The sequence below is a fragment of the Molothrus ater genome, chromosome 18 (assembly GCF_012460135.2).
Source record: "Molothrus ater isolate BHLD 08-10-18 breed brown headed cowbird chromosome 18, BPBGC_Mater_1.1, whole genome shotgun sequence".
NCBI classification, from domain to species: domain Eukaryota; kingdom Metazoa; phylum Chordata; class Aves; order Passeriformes; family Icteridae; genus Molothrus; species Molothrus ater.
This window is the reverse complement of record NC_050495.2, coordinates 11,639,906-11,662,433: the sequence shown is the minus strand read 5'-3', so window position 1 is coordinate 11,662,433 and position 22,528 is coordinate 11,639,906. Positions and strand designations below refer to the sequence as shown.

At 50.8% G+C, this 22,528-nt stretch overlaps 1 protein-coding gene across 1 annotated transcript; it reads left to right on the top strand.

The window, feature by feature from the left end:
- The first annotated feature begins 962 nt into the window (after window positions 1-962).
- LRRC75B (leucine rich repeat containing 75B) lies at window positions 963-21,412 on the top strand. Its single transcript, XM_036393496.2, has 4 exons — window positions 963-1,343; window positions 5,790-5,918; window positions 8,830-8,942; window positions 19,750-21,412. The coding sequence occupies exons 1-4, from the start codon at window positions 1,086-1,088 to the stop codon at window positions 20,270-20,272; spliced, it is 1,023 nt and encodes a 340-aa protein (XP_036249389.1). The 5' UTR covers window positions 963-1,085; the 3' UTR covers window positions 20,273-21,412.
- Window positions 21,413-22,528: the final 1,116 nt, after the last annotated feature.

Here is a 22,528-nt window from a genome sequence, read left to right as displayed (position 1 = left end):
CTGTCATGATGCATAGCATCCACACCTCCATCCCCATTCATGGCTCAGAGGAAGGTTGAGAAGGAAAATGATCCTTGCAGCCTCTGTAGCACAAAAAGCCATGGCCATCCCCATTTCCCCAGAGTGAGAGCCCAATAGCTACAACATTCTTCCACAGATGCATTGGATGATGCTTGCCCATGGATGCACAAGGCAGAGGGAACTCCAGGTTTGTTCCTATAGCTGTGTGCCCTCACATTACAGCTCCCCCTGCTCTGCATGCAGGACTCACAGCCTGCCATGGGCACCTGGGCTCACTGTGCTCATAGTTAGTCCTGATAGAAGTCAGTTTATGGCTCCAATTCCAAAAGGTAGGGCAGGCTGAGCCACTGGTTGTGCTGGGAGCATGACTGAGCTGCCTGTAAGATCTTGGTGGCTGGAGATGGGATCCAGGCTTTGTTTTTTCCCATCCTGTTGGATGGCAGTGATTTTGTCTGAGGGAAAGCATGTGCTAAACTTGCTGTGCACTGCTGGAGGAGGGAAGAATGCACACAAGGAAAACAGTTCTACCCACAGCAGGTGAGGAACAGTGCCAGCATCGTACTAGCAGTTGCAGATGACGGGTGGTGGGCAAAATTCCTGCCACTTTCTAGATTAGTAAAACACCTCCTCTGGGTCCAACAGCAGACTGATAGAAAACACAGCCCACAGAAGCAGTCCCTGCAGATGGTGTGATTTGAACTACTATTGATCTAGGCAACCTTTTGCGATGTTTAAAGAGTTTGTCCAGGAATAAAATAGCTGGATGGAAGGAGCAGTCTCGGCAGCATCCGCGTCTCTCTTTGTCCTCCCCAGCGAGCATCTCCGGGCAGAGCGAGCCCGGGAGGAGGAGGCGCCTGGGGCTCCGGTGCCGCGGGGCTGCCCGGCCGCCGGGGAGGCGGGCGCAGAGCAGGAGCCCCGCGGCACCGGAGCCCCGGGAGCTCGGGGAGCCGGGGCGGGGCCGGCCGGGCGGGGCAGCCCGGACCCCCCGCCTTCCCCGGCGCCTCCCCCGGCCCGCAGCCCGGAGCCCGGAGCCCGCCCGGTCCGGAGCGCGGCGGAGCGCGGCCATGGGCTCCCGGCTGAGCCGGCAGAGCAGCCTGGAGGAGGAGAGCGGCGAGGAGCCGTGCCCCGGCAGGCTGGAGAGCGGCCGGGGCGACTTCCACCTCTCCTCGCTGCTGCTGCACCCGCAGAAGCTGCCCGGGGTGCTGCGGAAAGCCTCGCCCGCGCCCTACGTGCGGCGGGTGGGGTGGCTGCGGGAGATCCAGGCCACCATCCGGGAGCACAAGCGGGAGCACGCCGTGCACATCCTCCGGCTGCTCAGGAAGGTACCTGCGGCGGGATGCGGGATGCGGGATGCGGGATGCGGGCAGGGCAGGGACAAAGGGCCGTGCGGGGCCGGGGGCTGCAGGAGCCGCGGTGCAGGAGCCCCCTGCCCGGCGCTGGGTGTGCAGCCCTCCTTGAGGGGCTCTTTGTGCTGCCTTTCTCCGCTCCGTGCCCCGCTCCGTGCCCTCTGTGCCAGGCGGCACCAGCCACCTCCCCGACCCCCAGGCTGGCCCGACTGCCGGGGGCACAGAGAGGGGCTGGAGGGAGCTGCGAGGGGGACTGTGCTGCACGCAGGAGAAGGGGGGTCCGGGCTTGGGCTGTGCCCATCCACACCCCTCCATGGCAGCCCGAGGGTGTGCTCAGGATTGATGCCCCTCCAGAAAAAAGCCACTGCCGCCCCACTGCCAGCACATCCCATCATGGCCACTCAGCCATCCTGGGAAACCCCAAAATGGCTTTGGAGGGCACCTCTGGGACAGTCGAGGCTGAGAGGAGAGGTAAAGGGGTCAGTGTATCAGTGGGAGCATGTTTCAGTCTGCCGCCATTCAGGAACAGAAAAGGCAGTGTGCAGACAGTGCGGTGCCAAACTGATGCTGAGGACAGAGCCCTGCTGCTGGAACGGAGCCATCTCCTCCATCACTCACTGCTACCATCACTTTCCAGCCAAACTCAGCTGCCCCAAACTGCAGGCAACTCTGTGACTGGTAGCACAGGGGACAAAGCCCACCTCTGATGTGGACATCAAACACCATCAGTTTGTAGCTTGTCATGTTGCTTCATTAGATAACGATCATCTAACTTCATCTTGGGAATGTACATTATCTCTTGCCTTAGTAGCAAGTGGCCTTTGGGTGTGAGTGCAGTGGGGCAGGGACTGGCTCACTGGATGCTTGTTCACCCACACCACTGGTTGTGCTGCATGAACAGCCCTGCCTGCTCTGCATGTCCAGGGTTTTACAACACATCTGACAGTGGTGCTCACTGCCCTGGGCTACCAGGAAGTTACAAACTCACAGGTGAGAATCCACAGGACCAAAAATTAACACTCTGCTTCTCCTGTCCACTACTTAAGCATTCACTTGAAGATTGTTACCAGCACCACACTTTTCTTGCCACAAATGTAGGCAGATAAACTCACAGCAGAAAACCTCTGTGTGTGCACCAGTATGGCAAACAAGGGTTAAATAAGATTTCTAAGGCAGTTTTGGAGAGGCATTATTGCAAGAGGCTTGTGAAGACATAGAGGCAACCACTCACTTCATGGATGTGGCAAGGTAACATGAACAGGCTTTTCTAGGGTATGCCAGAGGCCAGAACTACAGAATGCCATTTCACCTCTCCTGGAGACTGAAGCACTGAAACCTTCCACAGACCCGGGAGGTCTCCAGAAGGTCCATCTGTGAACAGGCAGGGTTTGAGTGCTAAGGCACAGGGCCATATGGAATGGAGGGTCATTTCTAAGTTCCTTTCAGGATCAGTTGAACACCTGGCTTCCCCATATCTGCGCTTGAGAATTACCATGTCATGGACATTCACGTTTTGCCTGCTGCCTTTCCAGTTCCCCATGTTATTCCTGGTCCCCAATTCTGCCTGGCCATGTTGAAACAGTGACTGTCTGCCCATCTGCTCACAACAGAACAGTAGGACATGCATCCTGTAATCACAACATCTTCTGCCAAGCAAGATGGGAACCCAACCCATCCCCAAAGCCTCTGGTTCATTGAGCACTCAGAGGTTTCAGAGATGGAGGGTTTACACCACTAACATGTACCACACCCCAGGCTGGGGTCATGTAATCACTACCAGTCCTCCTTAGGTGCCCAATGTCAGCTTCAGATCAGCCTTTTATTCTAACTCACAGATTTTCCTCACTCCACAGCTGCATTCACCCCTTAGCCTGGTCCCCAGCTGTCCCTCCTTACCTTGGCAGTGTCACGCTCTCGGGAGTCACGGATTAGTGTGTCCCAGGTGAGGATCTGTTTGTTACCTGGAAAAAGAGAGATACCTGTTCACTCTAGTGGACAGGGAGGATATTTAACACCACACCTCATCACTGTGCCTTGGGCCAGGGTGCAAACACCCCAGGGAAGGCAGAGAAATGGTGGAACTGGATTGCAGCGTGCTCAGGTGAGCAGAGAGCTCAGCCAGAGCAGAGGACACGGGATCCCCTGTGTGCCTCCACTGCTCCCAGCACATCCCCCTTGCCCAGCCCTGCAGGTGTACCCTGCTGATGGATCTGCCAGTGGTTTTTCACCTGTGGGCTGCAGACTGTTCCTAGGATGTTCAGAGGGTGTGAGAATGTAAAGCAAGCAAGGCAGGCAGAAGCAGATCCACTAAGAAGATGTGAGATCCCAGCATTTCAGAGGACTGCATGGAGAACAGCTGCAAGCTGCAGGTGCATGTGTGCTTTGTACATGAACACTTGGACAGCTCCACTGCACACCATCTACCCCAGAAATGCCACCAGCAGAAGCCAGATCAGCTTTCCTGCTGATCTAGGTGGGCATCACTCAGCTGAAGCCCAGGGAGACATTAGACTTAGACCAGCAAAAAGTCTGCTATAATCTGTTTTCCCTGTGCTGAGACGATGGCAAAGTGTCACTTTTAAGAGCACTAAGCCAACTGAACTGGCAAGAGTTATAATATTCTGCTGTCTGCAGCCACCTTGTAGCTGGTACAAAATTTTCCAAGAAATAAGAGAGAGAGGGAGGGAGAGAGAGAAATAAGTAAGACGAGCTGAAAAATGCCTCTGGGCTAAGAATTTATGGAATATCAATGTGAAGTGAACATTTACAGCTATATTACTTTAAAAACCCTTGCAGGCAGGATTTATAATGGGAATGCAGATTCATCTTAATGGTATAGCTCCAACTGGGGGAGTTTAATTACTGCTCTGACATCCACTGCTGCATGCCCAGCCATGCCATCCTCACAGCAGCTTTCTTCATCTGTGCACATTACACTTGGTGTGGGAGGCTCCATTTCCCTGAAGCCTTATGGTTAAGGGAGACACTGGCATGATGCCTTGGCAGGCTCCTGGCCCATGTCCAGCTGTGGCTGTCTGTCCTTCAGGACTGATCCACTGCTTGGGTTCCTTGCCTGCCTACAGGTGCCGTTTGTGCACACAGAGTGATGGGGCTGTAAAGTATTTAATTTATTCTCCCTTCCTGTGTCTCTAGCCAGGATCTCTTTGGGATTGTGCTTCCTGCTCAATCCAGCATATCCAGAGCAGGATGCAGCACTGGCTTTGATTGGTGCTTGGAGTAAGGATCCCAAACCTCTGCCAGCTATGGCTCTGCCCCTGTTGGTGATGTATGTGCATACATCCAGCTTTTCCCCCCCCACCTCGCTCCATTTTTTTTTTTAGCTCCCAGTCACTGGGTGGTGCCTGAAACACACACTCAGTAGAGCAGTGTGAACATATGGGGCACCCATTTGCTTATTCATTTCTCCTGTCAGCTGCATACAGAATGGGGAAAAGACTTGTTTCCTCCCTTAGCTGAGCCCTCCTTATAAACTGAATCAAACCCAGCACTATCCCTACTAGAGAGTTTTTCTGTTCTACATCTCTGCTCCTAGGGTATTTTTTTCATATGTGAATATGTGATCTCTCTTTCCCACATTTTTTTAAAATATTGGGTTTTTTTTCACAGCTCTGTGGTACCTTCTGATTGTAGTAACTGTGTCAGTATATTAGCTCTTTGCTTTCCCCTTAGCAAGAAACATCTTAGTTCTTTGCAGTATTATCCATTTGGCCCTAGGAAGGCTTTTTGTTCCCAAAGATGCTGAGGTTTCCTCCAAAGGTGCCCCATCCCCTGGTCCACACAGATAAACTGCATGGACCACAGATGTTCCCCTAACTCACACTGTGGAAGATGGAAGAGGAGCTCCTCTGACTGTGGTGTAAAGCCACCTCTAAATTTACCACTGCACCCCATCCTGAGAAATTCACAGCACAGCTAAACTCACACAGGTGGGCAGGACTTCTGCTCAGCCAGCCACCACCAGGGCATATGGCAGCATCTAAATACCTGAGAAAGGTCTGATTCTTCCAGAAAAGCTGAGATTGGAGAAGCAGCTTTAGAGCCAGCCTTCCTGCTTGGCTTCTTCAGCAGATTCACACATAGAGCTGACAAAACTGTGTTTCTCTGAAGTTAATTCTGTCCAGGCTCCAGCCAGCCTGGAAATGATAGAATTCTCACCTTCCTGTGGTAGGTGGAAATAAGGTGGACTAGCTCCAATTAACACTGCATCTCATCCAACTCTCGGGCTGCCTCACCCCCAGCACAGTAATGCTGGGTCAGACACGGCTGCTTCACCTCTGCTGGATCATTTCCTGTACTGGGCATCCAGCTGGCACCACAGCAGATTTACTTTCTGGTTTCAGAACATCCCATGGACAGAGCTCTGAGGAATCCCGTGTGCCTGACTGTCTGTTTTTGTTGTAGGACCTAGGACTGGAAGGAACATTTCTCAATGAAGTGCTCTACAAAAATGCAACTTTCCTCAACTTGGTGGATCCCATCTCTCATGACCTGCTGATGAGCCTTGCCAGAGACCTGCAATGTCCCAAAAAGGTGAATTCTCCCTCAGCTCAGTGAGTGCTTTGTGGCACAGCACTGATGCTGAGAGCCCTTCTGGGGCAGCTGGTGCTGCATCAATCCTCCAGAGCCAGGCAGAGTGTGCCCTGGGAATGGCAGTGTGTGCATTGTGGGGCATATTTCTGTAGAAATCAGTTAAAACTACCTCAGAACATGAACAGCTGAAGGAGGGGATGGCTATGTGCACAGATATTAGGAAATTACTTTTTGTGTCCATAGTAAACTTAGTGACAGGGCAGAGAGCCATAATCAGTGGTATCACAGGGGTTCAAAGCAATTAGAGCTCATGGAGCTGCAGGGGAGAGCAGAGATCTCTGCAGGACAACCACCTCTCTCTTCCTGGGCTCTTTTCCATATGTAACTGCCTCAATCCAGCATTATTTGTCCCCATAAACTCTCAGAGTTCCCTACAGAGAATGGTGCTGCAGGAATATTTTGCCACTGGGGGTTCAGGAAGTAAATGTGTGATGGGCACAGCATCCCTGCATGCTCCAGCACTTTCCTTCAGAGGATGAGGAGGGCAGAGTAGAAAGGCATGGCTGAGAACTGACAAACATCACAGATGTCCCAGTCCCACTGCAACAACCAGCATCTATTTCTGTTACCCTTTGCCGCCACAGACACTTGGATTTGCAATGTACCCATTTGCTCATTAGGCTTGGCAAGTGTCATGTTTGCTTTATAAGGAGAGGAATAGAGTGAATTTCTTTATTCAAAGAGAGATATTAAGAACACAGAGCTCAGAGCAAGCAGCAGTGCCCCAGGGAATACATTGAATGCCTGGTGTAGATTAGTGGCATTTCTAACCTTGTTCTGCCATCTCCTGATAACAGAGGCTCACTGATAACAATTAACCAGTCATGTCTCAATAGACAAACCACATTTAGCCAAAGTTTAATCATCATTATTAGGCTGTAGCACAGCCTGACAGCCTGAGAAAAAAAAACGAAAAACCTTTCCAAGAGTAATGTCTGTGTAATTCATGTAAGCATTTGAAGGAAGGGCTGGGTGGTGGCAGTGGTATCTCTTTAACCACACTTCACCTGACCTCATCTCCAGCTGTTCTACCAGACCTTCTCCAAGCCTGTGCTGTGCAGTGCCCCTCAGGGCAGGCAGCAGGAGGGGACCTTGCTCTAATCCAGTGCCCATGTGTTTGGCAGATAACACATTGCCATTTTTATACACCTGCATATCCCCCCTCTCTACTTTCATGCCTTATGGATGCACTGACACACGTACCATTGCACAAGAAATTGTTTTCCCCATTCCTAAGGAAGATGTTGAGCACCTGAGTTGCCCTTCAAAGCCAGCAGAGGTTTAATGATTTAATTAAATTCTTGTAGACATTCAGTACCTACAGCACCAGCACCCTTCCCAGAACAATGCCAGAGCACGTCCCCTCTCCGACCCTGGCTGAGCATCTGGTGGGTGTAACTGCATTACAGGCAAGCAGGCTGAGTGCAATTCCCAGTCTGTCAGTGGAAATTAAATCAGAGAGGACACAGGAAAGAACAGGAGGGTAACTCTCAGCTGGGAGCCAACCATCACTCACAGGGCTCTGTGCCAGCTGCTGTACTGGAGCCTCTGTGCACGTGCACCCTCTTGGAGAGGTTTGCTGTTGTAGGTGACAGCAGAGTGCCAGCTGCAGCCCTGCCAGCACAGAGTCTAGAACGTGGCACCTAAGCCAAAGGCATGGGCCAGTCCCTATGGGGCTCCTAGGGAAGCTGGGATGGGGATCAGGGGATGCTCAGCTGAGCAGAAGGCTGGGATCCCTCTCCCCATGCTGGCAGTGCATCCCTGGGGAGTTCAGCTGCTTCAGGGGCTGCTGAGCAAAGTCACAGAGCAGCTGTTGGCCCCCAGTGCAGAGCTTTAACTGCTCACAGTAAGGAATAAATCAGAGCATTCCCTGACAGCTTTACTGGTGTTCACCTATCAAATCCCTAAATGCACATGTTGGCCCCAGGGCTGGAGGGCTGAGGGGTGAGAATGCAGGTGTCTGTCAGCAATTGGAAAATGCAATAGGGAAGGCAGAAGTCCCAGCCTTCAGCAGCTGCCATTTGCCATTCTGCTTCAGCAGAGGAAGAGGTTCTGTTCCAAGTCATGGCACTACAGAACATGTGCAAAAATAACCCAGGAAGGCAACAACCATGTGGGTGCCTTCTTTTCCTGACGAGTTAGTGCAGTGGTGGGAGGGAACTGCTGGCATTTCAAGCTCCCAACCCTCCTGTAGCAGAGTGGACTGCAAGGAAGTAAGATGGACTATAGACAAAGTTTCCTGTCCTGACATCTCCCAGCTAGAGCACAGGAGGTTGTGGAGTCAGTGTGTTACTGCAGGAGGAGCAAGAAGCACCTTGGGGATGGGGCAAGGGTGCCACTTACTGACCTTTCCACATCAGGGTATCAGATAGTCCAGAGACAGAGTTTGGGGAAGCACAGCAGCAAGGTAATTAACAGAATTAACAGAAATTTAGCACTGTCCTGTAACACAAGGAGTTGGCAGCACAGGAGTCCCTGAAACAGAGCATTGTCAGTCACCCCTGCCTCAGCCCTAGAAAAGGATCCCCTCTTCTGAGTTTCACTTGTTCCTGGGTGGGCTGTGAAATTGTAGCTCTGCTCTGGGCAGGAACATGCTGGCTGGGCTGGGGTTCTTCCTGGCAGGGCAGAACTCCTCCTGCTCCCCTCCTCCCCAGGAGAGCTTGGCATATGGCAGAGGCATCTCAGGCCTTCTCACCATTCCTCTTTCATTCCCTCTTCTCTTCATCTGCTCCCTTACATACATGACCCTGCTCCACTGCCATCTTTATTCCTTTCCCATCTTCCTTTGCCCTCCTCCTTTTCTCATGTTCTGCTGTGGTGCAGGCAGTCTAAGTTGTCCCTTTGCTTTCAGGAATACGACCCCTGGAAATCCTCAGACAGGATCTGCAGGCAGCTGATTTACCACCTCACCCCGCACTCGAAATGGCACCGGCATGGGATGCCCCGCAGGAAGTCCCAAGTGTGGTAAGAGCCCAGCAGGGATGGTGTGGATGGGCACAGAGGGGGATCTGCCTGGGCAACCCATCCAGCACTCCCCTCCTCAGAGAGAGGCAGGACTGAAAACAGTGCACAGCAGCTGCAGTGCAGCCTCTTCCAAACCCAGCCCCAGCAGCCCCCTCTTTGATGTGTTTTGCTCCTTCCTGTGTGGTGTTACAGTTCCTCACCTTCTCAAAGGGCACTGAAATCAATCCCCCTGAGTGCACAGCACAGACACCCCTCCTGCAGGGCCTGCAGGGTGTTTGGCCCCAGGAGCATGGCCAGGGCTGCCAGCCTGTATAAACCCCCATGTGCCAAAGGGAGCTGTTCCCAGCTCTGCATCACACCTTGTCCTAGTTTAAAGCTTCCCTGACGGTGGGAAAGGTGTCCCATTATGAGGCACTGCCCCCAGCTGATCACCCCATTCAGCAGGAACCACTCTGGGGTGGCTGGATGGGTGACCATCCTTCTTACCTCCCACTTCTCTGCCAGCACCTGGAGAGGGCCCTGGGATGGTGCAGAGGCACAGAGAACCCAACTCAGAGCATGTTGGTCACTGGATGGCAGCTGCTTTTCACTACTAGAAGTGTATTTGGACACCCACACTTGTTCCCTCCTTGACACTTGCTGGTTTTTCTGCCCAGATAAAGAGCAATCCCCATGTCTTTTAAATCTACCCATCCTCTTGTCATTTTCTTGGAGCAAACCCTGTTCCTGTGACAGAGATCACCACTGCTGAAGAAAAGACAGAGAAGTGACTAAGAAAAGAGCTCATGTCAGCCCCATTAGATTCACAGGAATAAATGCAGGATTGGATAAAAAGAAATGCAAAATCAGCAGCACTCTGAGAATGGCCTTGGGCTTTTCTGATGCTTTTGGTCTTTGCCAGCAACTTAAAATCCCCCATGAGAATTGACATTTCCATCATACCTTTCATTCTGACTCAGAGGCAGCTTCCAAGTGCATGTTAAGGAATAAATCCCTAATGCCATGATTTCCAGGCCATCTGCCTCTTGCACCCACTTTGCCAGGAGCTGAGCACTCCCAGTGCTCTCACCCCAGCACCCACAGGGCAGGATTGTTTGTTCTGCTTTGCAGGTGCCAAGCACAGCTCAGAACAAGACTGAGCTTTCAGAGCTGAGTGAGCCCTTTTCCAGACCCACTCAATGACATTTTCCCTGTAGGATCCTGCAGAATACTGGAGATGCAGGATATAGATGGCAGTTCTGACCTTATCCCTGTCCCCTCCCAAGCTTAAAGAGAGGAAGTGCAGATCTCCAAACTCCTGCTTGCAGAAGTCTCCAGTCTCCAGCTGGACTTCAGGATGAAGGGTCAAACTGGAAGTGTTCCCTGTGATTGCACAGCCTGGGGACAGCAGAGGACTGCAAAGTGCTGCAAACCCATCCCTTAGTAACAACAGAGAGGAGGTTTGTGGCCAGAGGAAGAGCTCTGTGTCCAGTGAGCAGCCCACATAGAGGGGTCAGGCCCCAGGTATTGGCCAGGTACAGAACACCTGTGAGCACAAGCAGGGAGAGGGCAACAAGACAATGTGCAATAAGTCTGAAATGGGCTGCCCTGCCTGGCTACCACACCCAGTTACAATGTGTTACATAAGGCACAAATTAATTTTGATGAAATATTTAACAGCAGAGCTTTCTCTTTTAAGTGTGGAGATGAAATGTTTTGCAGTTTGCAGCAAAAGACGCCTGCAGAGTTGGCATCTGAGGCCGCTGCAAGAAAATGGGTGTTGCCAGTAGCAGGAAGGCAAGAAATAGCTGCTTCATTTGGAGATACCAAGGCACAAGTTTGTTTAGGCAGGCTGTTTTTACATGATCCACATTCTGCACTTCCCTCTGTCTGCTCGTGGGAGTATTTTACTACAGTGTCTGTCTCAAAGCCTGTGCCCTTGGCTTGCACCCTTCCTGCTCTTTAGGTCCTGCAGAGAGCATGGGTGTAGCTGCAATACTTTGAAGGAATTTCTAAAATCTAGTGGGGGTTAAGGACAGCAGGGAGGATCTGTGCATGGAGACCACATCAGAAACCAAATTCTCCTCTTGCTTTTGCAGCCTCCTGGGCTTTGGCATCTGGCTTTCACAGAGCTGATGCCCGACTCCCTTGTTCTCTGAAATGCAATTTCTAGTTTCTGCAGCATGTTAGATGGGTCCAGGAGATAATTAGCAAGCTCAGCCATACAGAGAGCTTGGAGCATCTGCCAGGTTTTAATTACATTTGGGCTGTTATGGAGATGTGGTACTGCAATACTGGAGTCAGATGATGCACCAGGTGTTGGTCCCCACTGCCAAACCAGTGGGTCACAAACAACTTAACAGCAGTTGCATCCCCAGCTGCTCTCAGTGGGACCCACATCCAGCAGGTGCACACCTGAGTCACCCATGAGCTGGTAAAGCAAAAAAGGATAAGAGACATTTCTTCAAGCACTGCTGTTTCAGTGCACAGGCAGAGCCCATACAGAAATGTAGGAGGATAAAGCTCAGTGTGGGTCCATGGAGTCAATGCAAAGGCAGCTGGAGGGAGCAGGGATCATCCAGCCCAGGCTCTGTCTGGTTCCTGTGCTTGACTGAAGTGCTGAAGGTGAAGCTGGGAGCCAACTTGCCCTCTGCATCCATGCCTGTGGGCTCCCTGGAGTGGCTGTATGCCTTGTACAAGGAAGGGTTGCAGTCCCAGCTGTGCAGCCACCCAAAGAGACTATTTCAGCTGCCCTGGTGATACTCAGACTAAGACACTGAAAAGAAGAGGCTTCTTTCCTGCAAAATCCTGGCTCAGGTTTGCAGCCAACAGCCTGCACCCCACTAGCTCTGCCCTACTTGGGTTGGCTGCCTAACCAAACTGGGAAGATAAGCTCTTGCAGATTTACTCTGGGGGTTTTAAAACTGAAAGCTCAAAAGCTGGAGGATAAGATTTCTGCAGCTTTTTCTTTCTTTTTTTTTTTTTTCAGCAGGGACTAGCATAACTACTACACAATTTTCAGTCCTTTATATCCTAGAGGGAATTTAGTTTTAGCACCATTTTACGGTTGTATAGATCACTCCCACTTAATGAGCAGAATACATCCTGGAGTGTTGTATAACTCCAGCTTCACTTTCTCATTAAATTGATGTTTAGTGTGTAAAGAGTAATGGATTAAGAAATGCTCCTTTATACAGACATAGACCTTTTAGGCTATCAGTGCCACTTCTGTGGCATTTTTGACAGATGCAGAACTTTCAGATGTTATTAATTCTTGTTTTCAGAATTCTTGGGGCCTCTTGCCATGATGAATTCAAGAAAACTGTCACCATCTGCTGCCAGAACAGGGTGGGACCCAGAGGGTGTGTTATTTTTTGAGGGCCAGACACACTGGGCTTCAGTTCAGAGCAGAGAGGGAGAAGGGTATCAGGTGAAGACTGCCTTTGTCTGGAGAGCTGGATCACAGTCTGGTACTGTGATTAGGAAGCTCTGGATTACAACTGAACTGTCTTGGCAAGGCAGTGTCAGGGAACCTTAATGTATCTTCCACTTGCCTCATCCCCAGAGCTGGCTCCTTCAGTGTAACCACTTCCTTTCCTGAGTGCAAAGGATCAACCCTGACTCCTCAAAGCAGGCAGGCAGCAGACACAGCTTTATAATTGTGACCAAAATCCCAGATTTTTCACACAGTGGCTGGTTCTGGAAGAGCAAATGCAGTTAGTTGTGTGTATGGAGTTAACTCCCACACCACATGTATGTGGCCTTTCCTTTTCACAAATCTTACCACAGCTTTACTTTGCTCATCTGAGTGAATTTCATCATGGCTAATCCAGTATCCCTTCTGGGCTTATTGCTCCCTTTCTGTTATTGATGTGCACTGGCCAGACATTGCAGCATTAGATGCATTTTTAAAATGCAGTGAAAGCACTTGTGTCTAGAGGACTTCAAGGAAACAGCTCTAAAGGGCTTCACATCTTTTTTTTTTTTTTCCTTGAAAACATCACTCAGCACTGAGGCTGACAGTTCTGGCAGATGAGATCCCAGCCTTCACATGGCATGAGGAGAATATTAACTACAGCTTCGTGTCACCCTTATGCAACAGGGTAAACAGGCCCCATCATTCCTGCTCCAGGGAGAGGAAGCCAAGTCAGTTAACTAAAGCCACATGGAAAACATCATATGGGACTACAGGAACTGCCCCACACACTGTTTCCAAGGAGCTGCTGCTCACAGAGATGTCAGATGGACAGACATGAGCTGGTGGATGAGTTGTGGATTGGAGGCAGGAATTGTGCCCTCATCTTACAGTTCTGAGCATCCCAAAGACTGCCCTGAGGAGGGTTCCCAGCAGGAACCATACATTTGAGGGTTCCTATACATTTGGAAAGGCTGTTGGAAGTGGCAGAAAGGGTCACCCAGCAGCTTGACACTGCCCTGCCAGAGTCAGGAGTAAAAAGGCCAAGACTGGCAGGCAAGAGAAGCAGGACACTGGTGGGCAGACAGTGAGGCTGCGTGGAAGGGGGTAATGAAAAGCAGAGACCTTGTGCCTTTGTGACTCGTACCCAGTTGAAGGTCTGACAAGGACATGGGTCAATACATGATATTTACAGCAAGGAGGCATTCCCTGCTTTGCTAGGAGAGGCCTAAATAATGAAGGGAAACAAGCTGAGGCCTTGGACAGATCAAGTAGCAGCAGGGGGAAGGCCAAGGGCTCACAGGTCTCTTGAACACACCTTCAGGGACAGAGTGACAGCAGAGGCAGGAAAAGAGAGGCACTCAGCTGCATCAACAACTACAGATTTCCAGATTTCCATGTCCCACCCCAGCTGCAGAGGGAGTGAGACAGGAGAAGGGCTGCCTTTGCCTCCTCTCCACAGCTGGTCACAAGAGCTTGGCCACAAAGATGGAGACGTGACTAAGGGACTTCTCAAGGAAGTGACCTATTTGTGCACTGCCTCCATCCTCACAGCAGGGCCAGGATCAGCTGGGGCTGGGTTAGTCTAGGTCAGTACTTTTGAGGCTTCTCTTTCCTTTTTCATGTTGCATTAGAGGCAGCTAAAGCCAACCCTGCACAGCAGCACCCTGTGCCACTGGGGAAGCAAAGCAAGCAGATTATGCTAAGTAGGCAATTAAAAAGCTCAGAATCCATCCCCTAAATCACTGCTCAAAGCAGGGATGCCATCCAGACATGCCTGAGGTTCTGTGCAAGAAAGAGCAGCTGAGAGATACCTGACTCATGGCTAATTAGCCACTACTGGCAGTGCCTGTTAATGACAGAGGGGATATCCACTAATGGGAATTTCTGGCATCAGCAAAGTTTTATATTTGGAGACAAATTTAATGTAAAAATAAAAGAGTGATAGAAAGCTGGTAATTCTCCAGAGAAATAGGCATGAAGTGGTGAGCACCCCTCATTAGCAAAATTCTATCTCTTACTGTCTCTTCCCAGCCTTTCTCCATAGCATGGAGACAAGGAAATGAGCTGAGACTCCAGGCACTTCAACATTCTTGGGCTGAGCAAGCTCCCCCAAACCCCACAAAGCTAACAAGGGTTCAGACACCACTGTGACTGCTACAAGTCCCAACAGGGCAACACTCAGGAGCAACTGCACCCCTTTGGTGCTGCCACCAAAGAATTTATCTGATGAGCAAGAAATTGATGGGATTCAGTGCTAATAAAAAAACCAAACATGCTGAGCCTGCAGCTTCATGGACTTGAAGAAGGACCTGGAAGATGGCCTGAGGGTTAATTCTCTTGGGACAAGTCCTGGAGACAAACAGCTAGCAATTAATTTCAGGTCCCCTAATTGTACCATTTCAAGACAGCTCTGTATTTGCTTATGCTAGCTGAGCTCCCAGGAGGCTGGAACACTGGCTGTGTGTTAGTGGAAAGAGGAAGATTTTTATCCCAAAATAAAGCCTGGGGAGGCACAAGATGGTTTCACCTCTGTCCCAGCCCACATTTCTCACTGAGAGGATGTTTTTTTTCCAGACACCCTCAGGTCTCTGAGGCCCCTTCTCTGTCTGGACTGACCCAGGGTGGATCTCCCATAGCCAGGCTCAAAGTGCAGCCTAGAGACTGCTGGTAATGCCTGCTGGAGAGTAGAGTTGGCACCCAGGGAAGGGATAAGTGGCAGTGAGGGTGGGAGGAAAACTGGCTCCTTGTCCCTGGGAGAAAGGCCAGACCCCAAGAAGGGGGCTGGGAACAATGCAAAGTAAAACCTTCCACATGAGAAGCAAGGACATGCACCTCAAAGAGCTCCCATCCCTCAGCAGGGGTGGAGAAGGGTTGAAAGCAGGGTGTTGATCCTTTATAAACTGAACTCTGGGCCAGCACCATTCCTCACTGGATGCTGCATCCCCAGGCAGGCAGTAGGGCTGGGCTGATGATTACCCTTGTTTCTTGCTCAAAGTTTCCAAGAATTTCTCTCTTACAAGCCATTTCTCCAGCATTTGAGGGAGTGGGGGCTTGTTTCCTCTCCAGGCTTGCTGCAGATAATACAAACACAGTCTGCTGCCCTGCATCCACGGTCCAGATCCTTGTTAGATGCAAATCCTCACAATTACAAATGTGCCCTGAGCACCAGTAGGTTAATCCAGCCCCCAGTGCTCTGCAGCCTCTGTCCACAAGTCCCTCAGGCATCAAGAGCCACGTTGCTAAGTAGCTGTTGTATCTCACACAAAAGAAAAAAAGCCTTCTGCAGCTGAAGCAATCTTAAAGCCTGTTTTAAGTGCTGAAATTAGAGGATAATACATGACCATTTTCCCTGGAAATAAACCTAGTATTTTCTCAGCCGCTGCACAAGTGACTGAGAACTTGGTGCCCTGTGTATCATGCCCCTCTCCTCCCAAGAAATGGAGCTTAACAGACCTCCAAGAAAAAAACCAACAAACCAAGTGTCAGATAATTCAGAGTAAAGCATCTACCCCCATCTCCTTGACCCATTTCTGACTGCAGACCCATTTTCCTCTAAAGCAATAGAGAGAGTGGGTAGCTGTTCTATGCCTTGCCCTAGAGATGGGGTTTAGTTGTGCCTCTGGGAGCTGCACAGAAACACCAGGGAGGCGAGGAGGAGGCTGCCAGGGTTCACAGCATGCGTGGGGTGTTGCATCTCATGCTTCAGCACTTACCAGAGAGCTGAGGGCCTGGCTGCAGCATAGGGCTGTGTCCACCAGGATGAGGCTCCTACAAATACATCCCTACAAGAGGCATTTTTATAGGCAAGAGAACAGCTTAAACACACAAGGGAGCCCCCCAGTCCTGAGACAGGAGGCCCAGAGTCACCCTGGCAGGTACAGCAATGAGGGCAAAAGGAAGCAGCAAAAAACACAGGAAAGGAAAGAAAAACAAGCCAGCAAAGAAGGGAGGGCGGGCTCTGGCACAGGACAGGAGGGTTTAAGTACGTTCAGCCAGGAGCAGTCCGGTCTGGAGAATCAATTATGGGAAGATAATTTGTCTGCTTGATTAAAACCTCCTTGGGGTATTGGCTCGGTGCTGGGAGGGCAGCAGAAGGTACCTGTTGTGGTGAGAGCACGATCTGTGACTTATTACTGCAGTCTGCACACGGCAGCCACAGGAGGGGAGGGGAGGCTCAACGGGCACAGACAGACGAGCACATTGCTTTTGTCTTTCAGACATTTCCCTTCAGTCATCACTGTCTGCACTCAGAGCCAAGTCGCTCCAGAGGGGACCCCAAGAGCCTCTCAGACTTGTCCCCTTTTAAGAAAGTTGCTGCTGCTGCAGACACGGCAGGAAAACGGCACCTGGATGCCGAGGGCGGCAGCGCAGCGGTGCCGGCTCAGACGTGCCCTCCAGTGGTCCCCACTCCAGCCTGGCTCCCATCCCCACTCCAAACCAGGCTCGTGCCCCGCAGCTTTACAAAAAGGAAGGTCTGAGGAGGCTTTGCACAGACACAGACAAGGTTTAGGGTTGGGGAACGTGCCCCTGTGCTCATGTCTCCTTTCTGTGTCCCCCACCCACCCAGGATCTGCCGTGGTTTGACAGCACTGGGGAAGAGAATTTCCAGGAGCCACAGGCTGTGTTTGTACAAACCAGGCACTGAAGCAGTTACAGGCTTGTTTCTGTGCTTGTTTATCCTCTATTCCCCACTCCCAAGAAAGCCTTCTTCTAAACCCCTACAGGCCAGAGAAGGATGCTGTATCTCTTGTACCAGCCCCTTGTGGATACAGGGGACAGTTACCCTGTGCTCTCAGGTTCACACTCCATTTCATTCCTCCCTGTTTCACTTGATCCACATGAATGCACACCTGCAGTGTGCATTGCATGCTCTGTTCTGCTAGAACAAGTACTCCAGATCAAACACCCAGATAAAATACCTCCCATGACTGAAAGGATAACTCTCATTGTGCTAGGGGAAACCTGAGATGTTTCCAGCTTCAAGGCTGGTCCCTGATAAATTTCATACAAGATGAACCCTCTTTTGTGGTAGACTGTGCTACACCACTGCCAGTGATTGGTGACAAACTATACCAAAACACACATGTTGTTTTTCAAGAGAATGGAAGAAATACAGCTCCCAGAAGCCTGGTTTGATCTCAGGCATGTCTTGGATTAGCAGGAAAAGGGAGACTTGCTCAGTGCCGCCCAGACCACAGCATGCACAGTTCACACCTGCTGCTGCAGCAGGTAGAAGAACTGCACTGCTGCTACAAGCAATGTGGTGGATTAATTCTTCACAGTCCCATCTTTGGGGCCCAGATAGTGGAGGGATATCAGGTACCATCCTCAAGGCTCTTTGGAGATCTCCCTTGTGTGCTCAGACCAATTATAATTCCCCAGCACATCAGTCCCTGCCATTGACAGGACAGACAAGCACTGCTCCCCTTGCCCCTCCTGTGATCCACTGAGGTGAGGTGTGTGGGTCATCTGATGTGTAAATATTTACTAAGTTATACATTTTACTTTACAATACTTCAGGTCTGAATAGAAGTTAATTCATGCTGTTATTAGCTCTCTGCCTTGAGAGCTCCTTAGTCCAAATGCATGCTTGCAGATATGGTTTCAGCCTTGCACAGTGAATTCCCATGGGAAATACAAGGACACATAGAAGTAGCCTGGGCAAAGTACTGCTAAACCCAGGACAGGAATTTGTGGGCTTAAGAATTGACAGGGCAGGCCACGAGGTCTTTCTGCCTCATGCTCCTACAAGAAGTGCAGCTGCAAGTTTGTGCCAGTGTTGAACATGTCCACAAAGGGCTGTGGCCTGCACTGGTGCACATTTACTGACTTATGTCAACACATGCTTATAGGGGACTATTAAAAGCTGAAATTTCTAGGATGCCATGAACTGCATATGTAAAGCAAAGCTGCAGAGGCAGTGCCACATCCTCTGCACAGCTCCAGCAGAGCCTGGCAATACTGAGGCTTGGAGGGACATTCTCACCTGCCACGGGAGCTCCTGCGCTGCTGCAGCCTCCTCCGAGGAAATTGCAAGTCCCCATGTCCCCATTGCTTTCAGGGACTGGCTGTGCCACAGGTGTGCAGGACACTACAGAGAGCCAGATAGGAAGAGTGGGGACCTTGGAAGTGGTGGTTAATGCTTAACCCACCCTGATCCTCCCAAACTCAATAAGGCACTTACAAGACCCCCTGAGCACATGACTGGGGGGGTCCCTACTATGTCCTTAAGGCAAGATGTGTCTGAAAGAGCAGCAAGATTAACACAATTTACAGTAAGGGATTATGTTCTCCTGTGTTACACCAACACACATTTCTAGTCAATTTTGCAACGCATCCCCCAGCAGCTCCAGTAGCCCCACAGTTCCCACTTCTCACAGCACTCTTACAAACCCACAGTCCATCATTAAGCTCCAAACCCCATTTCCTTTGCATCCCCAGCAGCCTCACAACACAGCTTTTCTACCTCCTCCTCACTCCCTTGGTCAGGCATTCAATAAAAGAAATGGCTGAAGCCATCTCTTAGCACCCTTATGCCCTCCCTGCCTCTTCATAGCTGCAGCAGATCCCAGATGATCTGCTGACCACAGAGACCCAAATAGGCAGCCACTGGTGCTGCTTACTGACTAAGTGCTGCTTGTGAAGGCTTTTAAAGGGACACGCAGTAAATCCATTCCTGGAGTGCAGTTTGCCTATCTATTGTTTTCTTGATGAAACATCCATTTCTCAGACATTTAACACAGCTCTCCTCTGCAGCACAGAGCTTGGCATTCACCTGGAGAGGCAGCTCACAAACAGCCCCCACACAGAGTAAACCAGTGCTTTTGGAAAGTTTGCTTGCCTTGGTTATTTTTGCTTTCTATGCATGAGCGCCTGTATGGGCACATACAGACAAACCCTTTGACATCTGCTAGTGGGAGACACTTTAGCACCCTGTGTTGAGCCAGTTCTGGCAAAGTTTATGTGTAAGTGCTGAAAATACACAGCAAAGCCCCAGAACAGTCTGCCCTGAGGTATGGTGCAAATGCTTGTTTCCCCAGTGAGCTCTGTTAACCCTTTCCATAACATTCTAGCCCATGTTGTTGATGAGTTCTCCCTGTCCCAAATGCTCTCTCAGGTTGGCTGAGATGGATGGGAGCGCTCCCCTTAATGAGGCTTAAACCTTAACGATCTCTCTGGATGTCTCCCCTTCCCCACCATCTCCCCATCCCCAGAACAGTCTGCCCTGAGGTATGGTGCAAATGCTTGTTTCCCCAGTGAGCTCTGTTAACCCTTTCCTTAACATTCTAGCCCATGTTGTTGATGAGTTCTCCCTGTCCCAAATGCTGCCTCACTTGGCTGAGAGTGCTCCCCTTAATGACGCTTAAACCTTAATGATCTCTCTCCATGTCTCCCCTTCTCCACCACCAGCCTGAAGACCAGCCTGCAGAAGAAGGTGAGCCAGGACTCCATGGATTTGTCAGGGATCCCCCTGAGCATGCGGGATGTCCACCGCATGGCCTACTACCTGCAGAACAACGGCGACCGCCTGACCTCGGTGGACCTGAGCTTCACGGAGCTCAACGACGACATGGTGCGCCTGCTGCTGCCCTTCCTCGGGGCGCTGCCCAAACTCACCCACCTGTCCCTCAACGGCAACCGCCTGACGCGGGCCACCATGAAGGAGCTGACTGACACCATGAAGGACATGAACAAGTTCCCTTGCCTGGCCTGGGTTGACCTCGGCAACAACGTGGACGTCTCCTCCATGCCGCAGCCGCTGCTGGTGGGCCTGCGCAAGCGCCTCAGCCAGCAGACCACGCTGCCGACCATCTATGAGGCGCTTGACTGCGACTCTGAGATCGCCGGCGGGCACGAGGGCAGCCAGCCAGAGGATGAAGCAGCCGGAAGCACCCCGCCACGTGCTCTTTCTCAGCAGGGCTGCGAGAGGTGACTGAACAACGGGCCGGCGCTGGCACGCTGAAGCAACCCCAAGGAGAGGTTTTGAGTACAAACATCAAGCAGAGGGCCAGCTTGACCGGCTTCCCTTGGCTCTTTTCTCTCGCCTTCCCTGACATCTTCCCCCCCCACCTGCTGTGAGACAAAAGCCTGTCGTCCCCCCACGACGTGTTCCGCTCCCTCCCCTCGCTGCCAAACCCATTGCCCACGTTCCAGAGAGGAACCAGTGACTTACAGTGAACCTGGTCCCCAGGCAGCGTCTCACTGGAAGACGGGAAAAGACCTGTCGGAGTCAAGAATATCCTCCAGCAGCCATTGGGTTGAGGGAAAGGGGTTAGGGGGAACCTAAAACAGAAACAGGCTTGTAGTTTACTTCCTTTCTTCCTTTTCCTATGCACCTTGGAAACCTTGGGACCTGCAGCCTTGAGTGTGAAAGGAGGTACCCCAAGAGCCTAGTGCTGTGGAGCTTAGTGGAAGGGCTCAGAGGCCAGAGCTGGAGCCCGGCAGTGTGTCTCCCTCTTGTGTCTGGCTCCTTTTGTTTTGTTTTTTTCCTATTGTGTGTTTTGTATGAACGTCTGAACAAAGGGACCTGGTCAGAGACCATTGGATCACATAGGCTGGGGCGGACACATGGCTTGGAACTGCAGCATCAGGATATTTGCTGTGTGACCGGGGTGAGAGGGAGGGGAAGGAGGCATGTGTTGGTGGGAGCATGGGGGATGGGATGAGTTGGGATGGGATTGGGAGGAGGGGGGAGGAGAGGGAATGGGAAACGGTCTTGTGGATTAGTAGGATTGGTTTCAAAAACTGTGCTTTTGTACTAAAATTACAAGTTCCAAGGTACTACAATTGCAAGTTCCAAGTGAAATTGAGGAAAAGCTGACAGCTGAGCACCTAACTGTGGCACTAGAGGAGCGAGCAATGAATGTGCCAGAGGTGGGAGCTCCCCAGTCGGAAGCGCAGAGCGTTGGCTCCTCGTGGCACACTGCTCACCTCCTAATACAGCCACGACGGGAGCAGCTGCATCACCATTCCCAGTGCTGTCCAGAAACCAAGCCACTGATGCAGAATTTCCAGTGTTTTCCACATTGCTCATGCCCTATGTAAACATAATAAAGAGTTCTCTTGGATATGAGCGTGAAGCACTTCAGAGTCTGAATATCTGGGTTGTTCAGAGGTGTTGGAATATGGACCAGAACCCTCATGCAGTGCCTGAGGGACAGGATCAGGTGCCATTCACACTGGGCAGTGTGATTCATTCCTTTAAGGAAGGAGAAACATGGGTGTTTATTTGTGGTAGGCTGCCATCTTTTGTGTTGCAAGGGGCTGGTAGAAGTAAACTGATGAGATTTAGCTGATAAGTCAAGTCCTCTCAATTATCTGTCCCCACAGGAATTCAGACTTGGATGAGTTTTTGAGAGTTAAAAGTTATAAAAATGAGATATATTAAAAAACCCTTTAAAAATCCTCACCCTTCTAAATGAACAATGGTAACTTTGCCTTCCTCTGCTGATTGTCTGCGAGTCTCAGAGCAGCACACATAAGCAATGCTCCTATATGAAAACAACCCAAAATCACATGGAATAGATACACCTTTCATGCTCTTTCCTAATTTTACAAAACATTGCAAGAAGTAAATTGGTGATATTTTTCAAGGGATCTATTCCCTTTGGACCAAGAGTGTGAGGACACTGGAAGGTATTGGTGTCTCTGATCAACCACCAAAAGCCCTAAATAAAACCAGTTCCCTGAGGAAGAAAGGTGGGATTGGACACTGTGCTGAGCATTACAATCTGACACTGCAAATGCTGGACCCAGTCCTATCTGCATTCCAGTCACAGGTGCAGGACCTCATAACCTTCACATTAACCTGCACCAAGGTCACCACCTGCTCTCTTCTCACAACTCATTTTTCCCTTCTCAGTGTAGTATCTTAAAGAATCATAGAATTGGTTCAGTTGGGAAGGACCTTTGAGGTCGTTGAGTCCAAATATTAACCCAGCACTGCCAAAGCCCCCACTAAACCACACCCCTGAGTGCCACAGCTGCACCTCTTTTCCATAATTCCATGGATGGTGACTCAACCACTGCCCTGGGTGACCTGTTCAATGCTTTACAGCCCAGTCCTGCTGGCCACACATATACAAGCCAGGATGCCACTGGCCTTTTCCACTCAGCAGCTTTCCAGCTGCTCTTCCCCAAGCCTGGAGTCGTGTTTGGGATTGCTGAGACCCAGGTGCAGAACTTGGCA

Coding starts and splice junctions, on each gene's coding strand:
- LRRC75B (XM_036393496.2), top strand. CDS start 1,086: ATGGGCTCCCGGCTGAGCCGGCAGAGCAGCCTGGAGGAGGAGAGCGGC. Junction 1,344..5,789: donor TCCTCCGGCTGCTCAGGAAG/GTACCTGCGGCG, acceptor TTTTTGTTGTAG/GACCTAGGACTGGAAGGAAC. Junction 8,943..19,749: donor CGCAGGAAGTCCCAAGTGTG/GTAAGAGCCCAG, acceptor CTCCACCACCAG/CCTGAAGACCAGCCTGCAGA.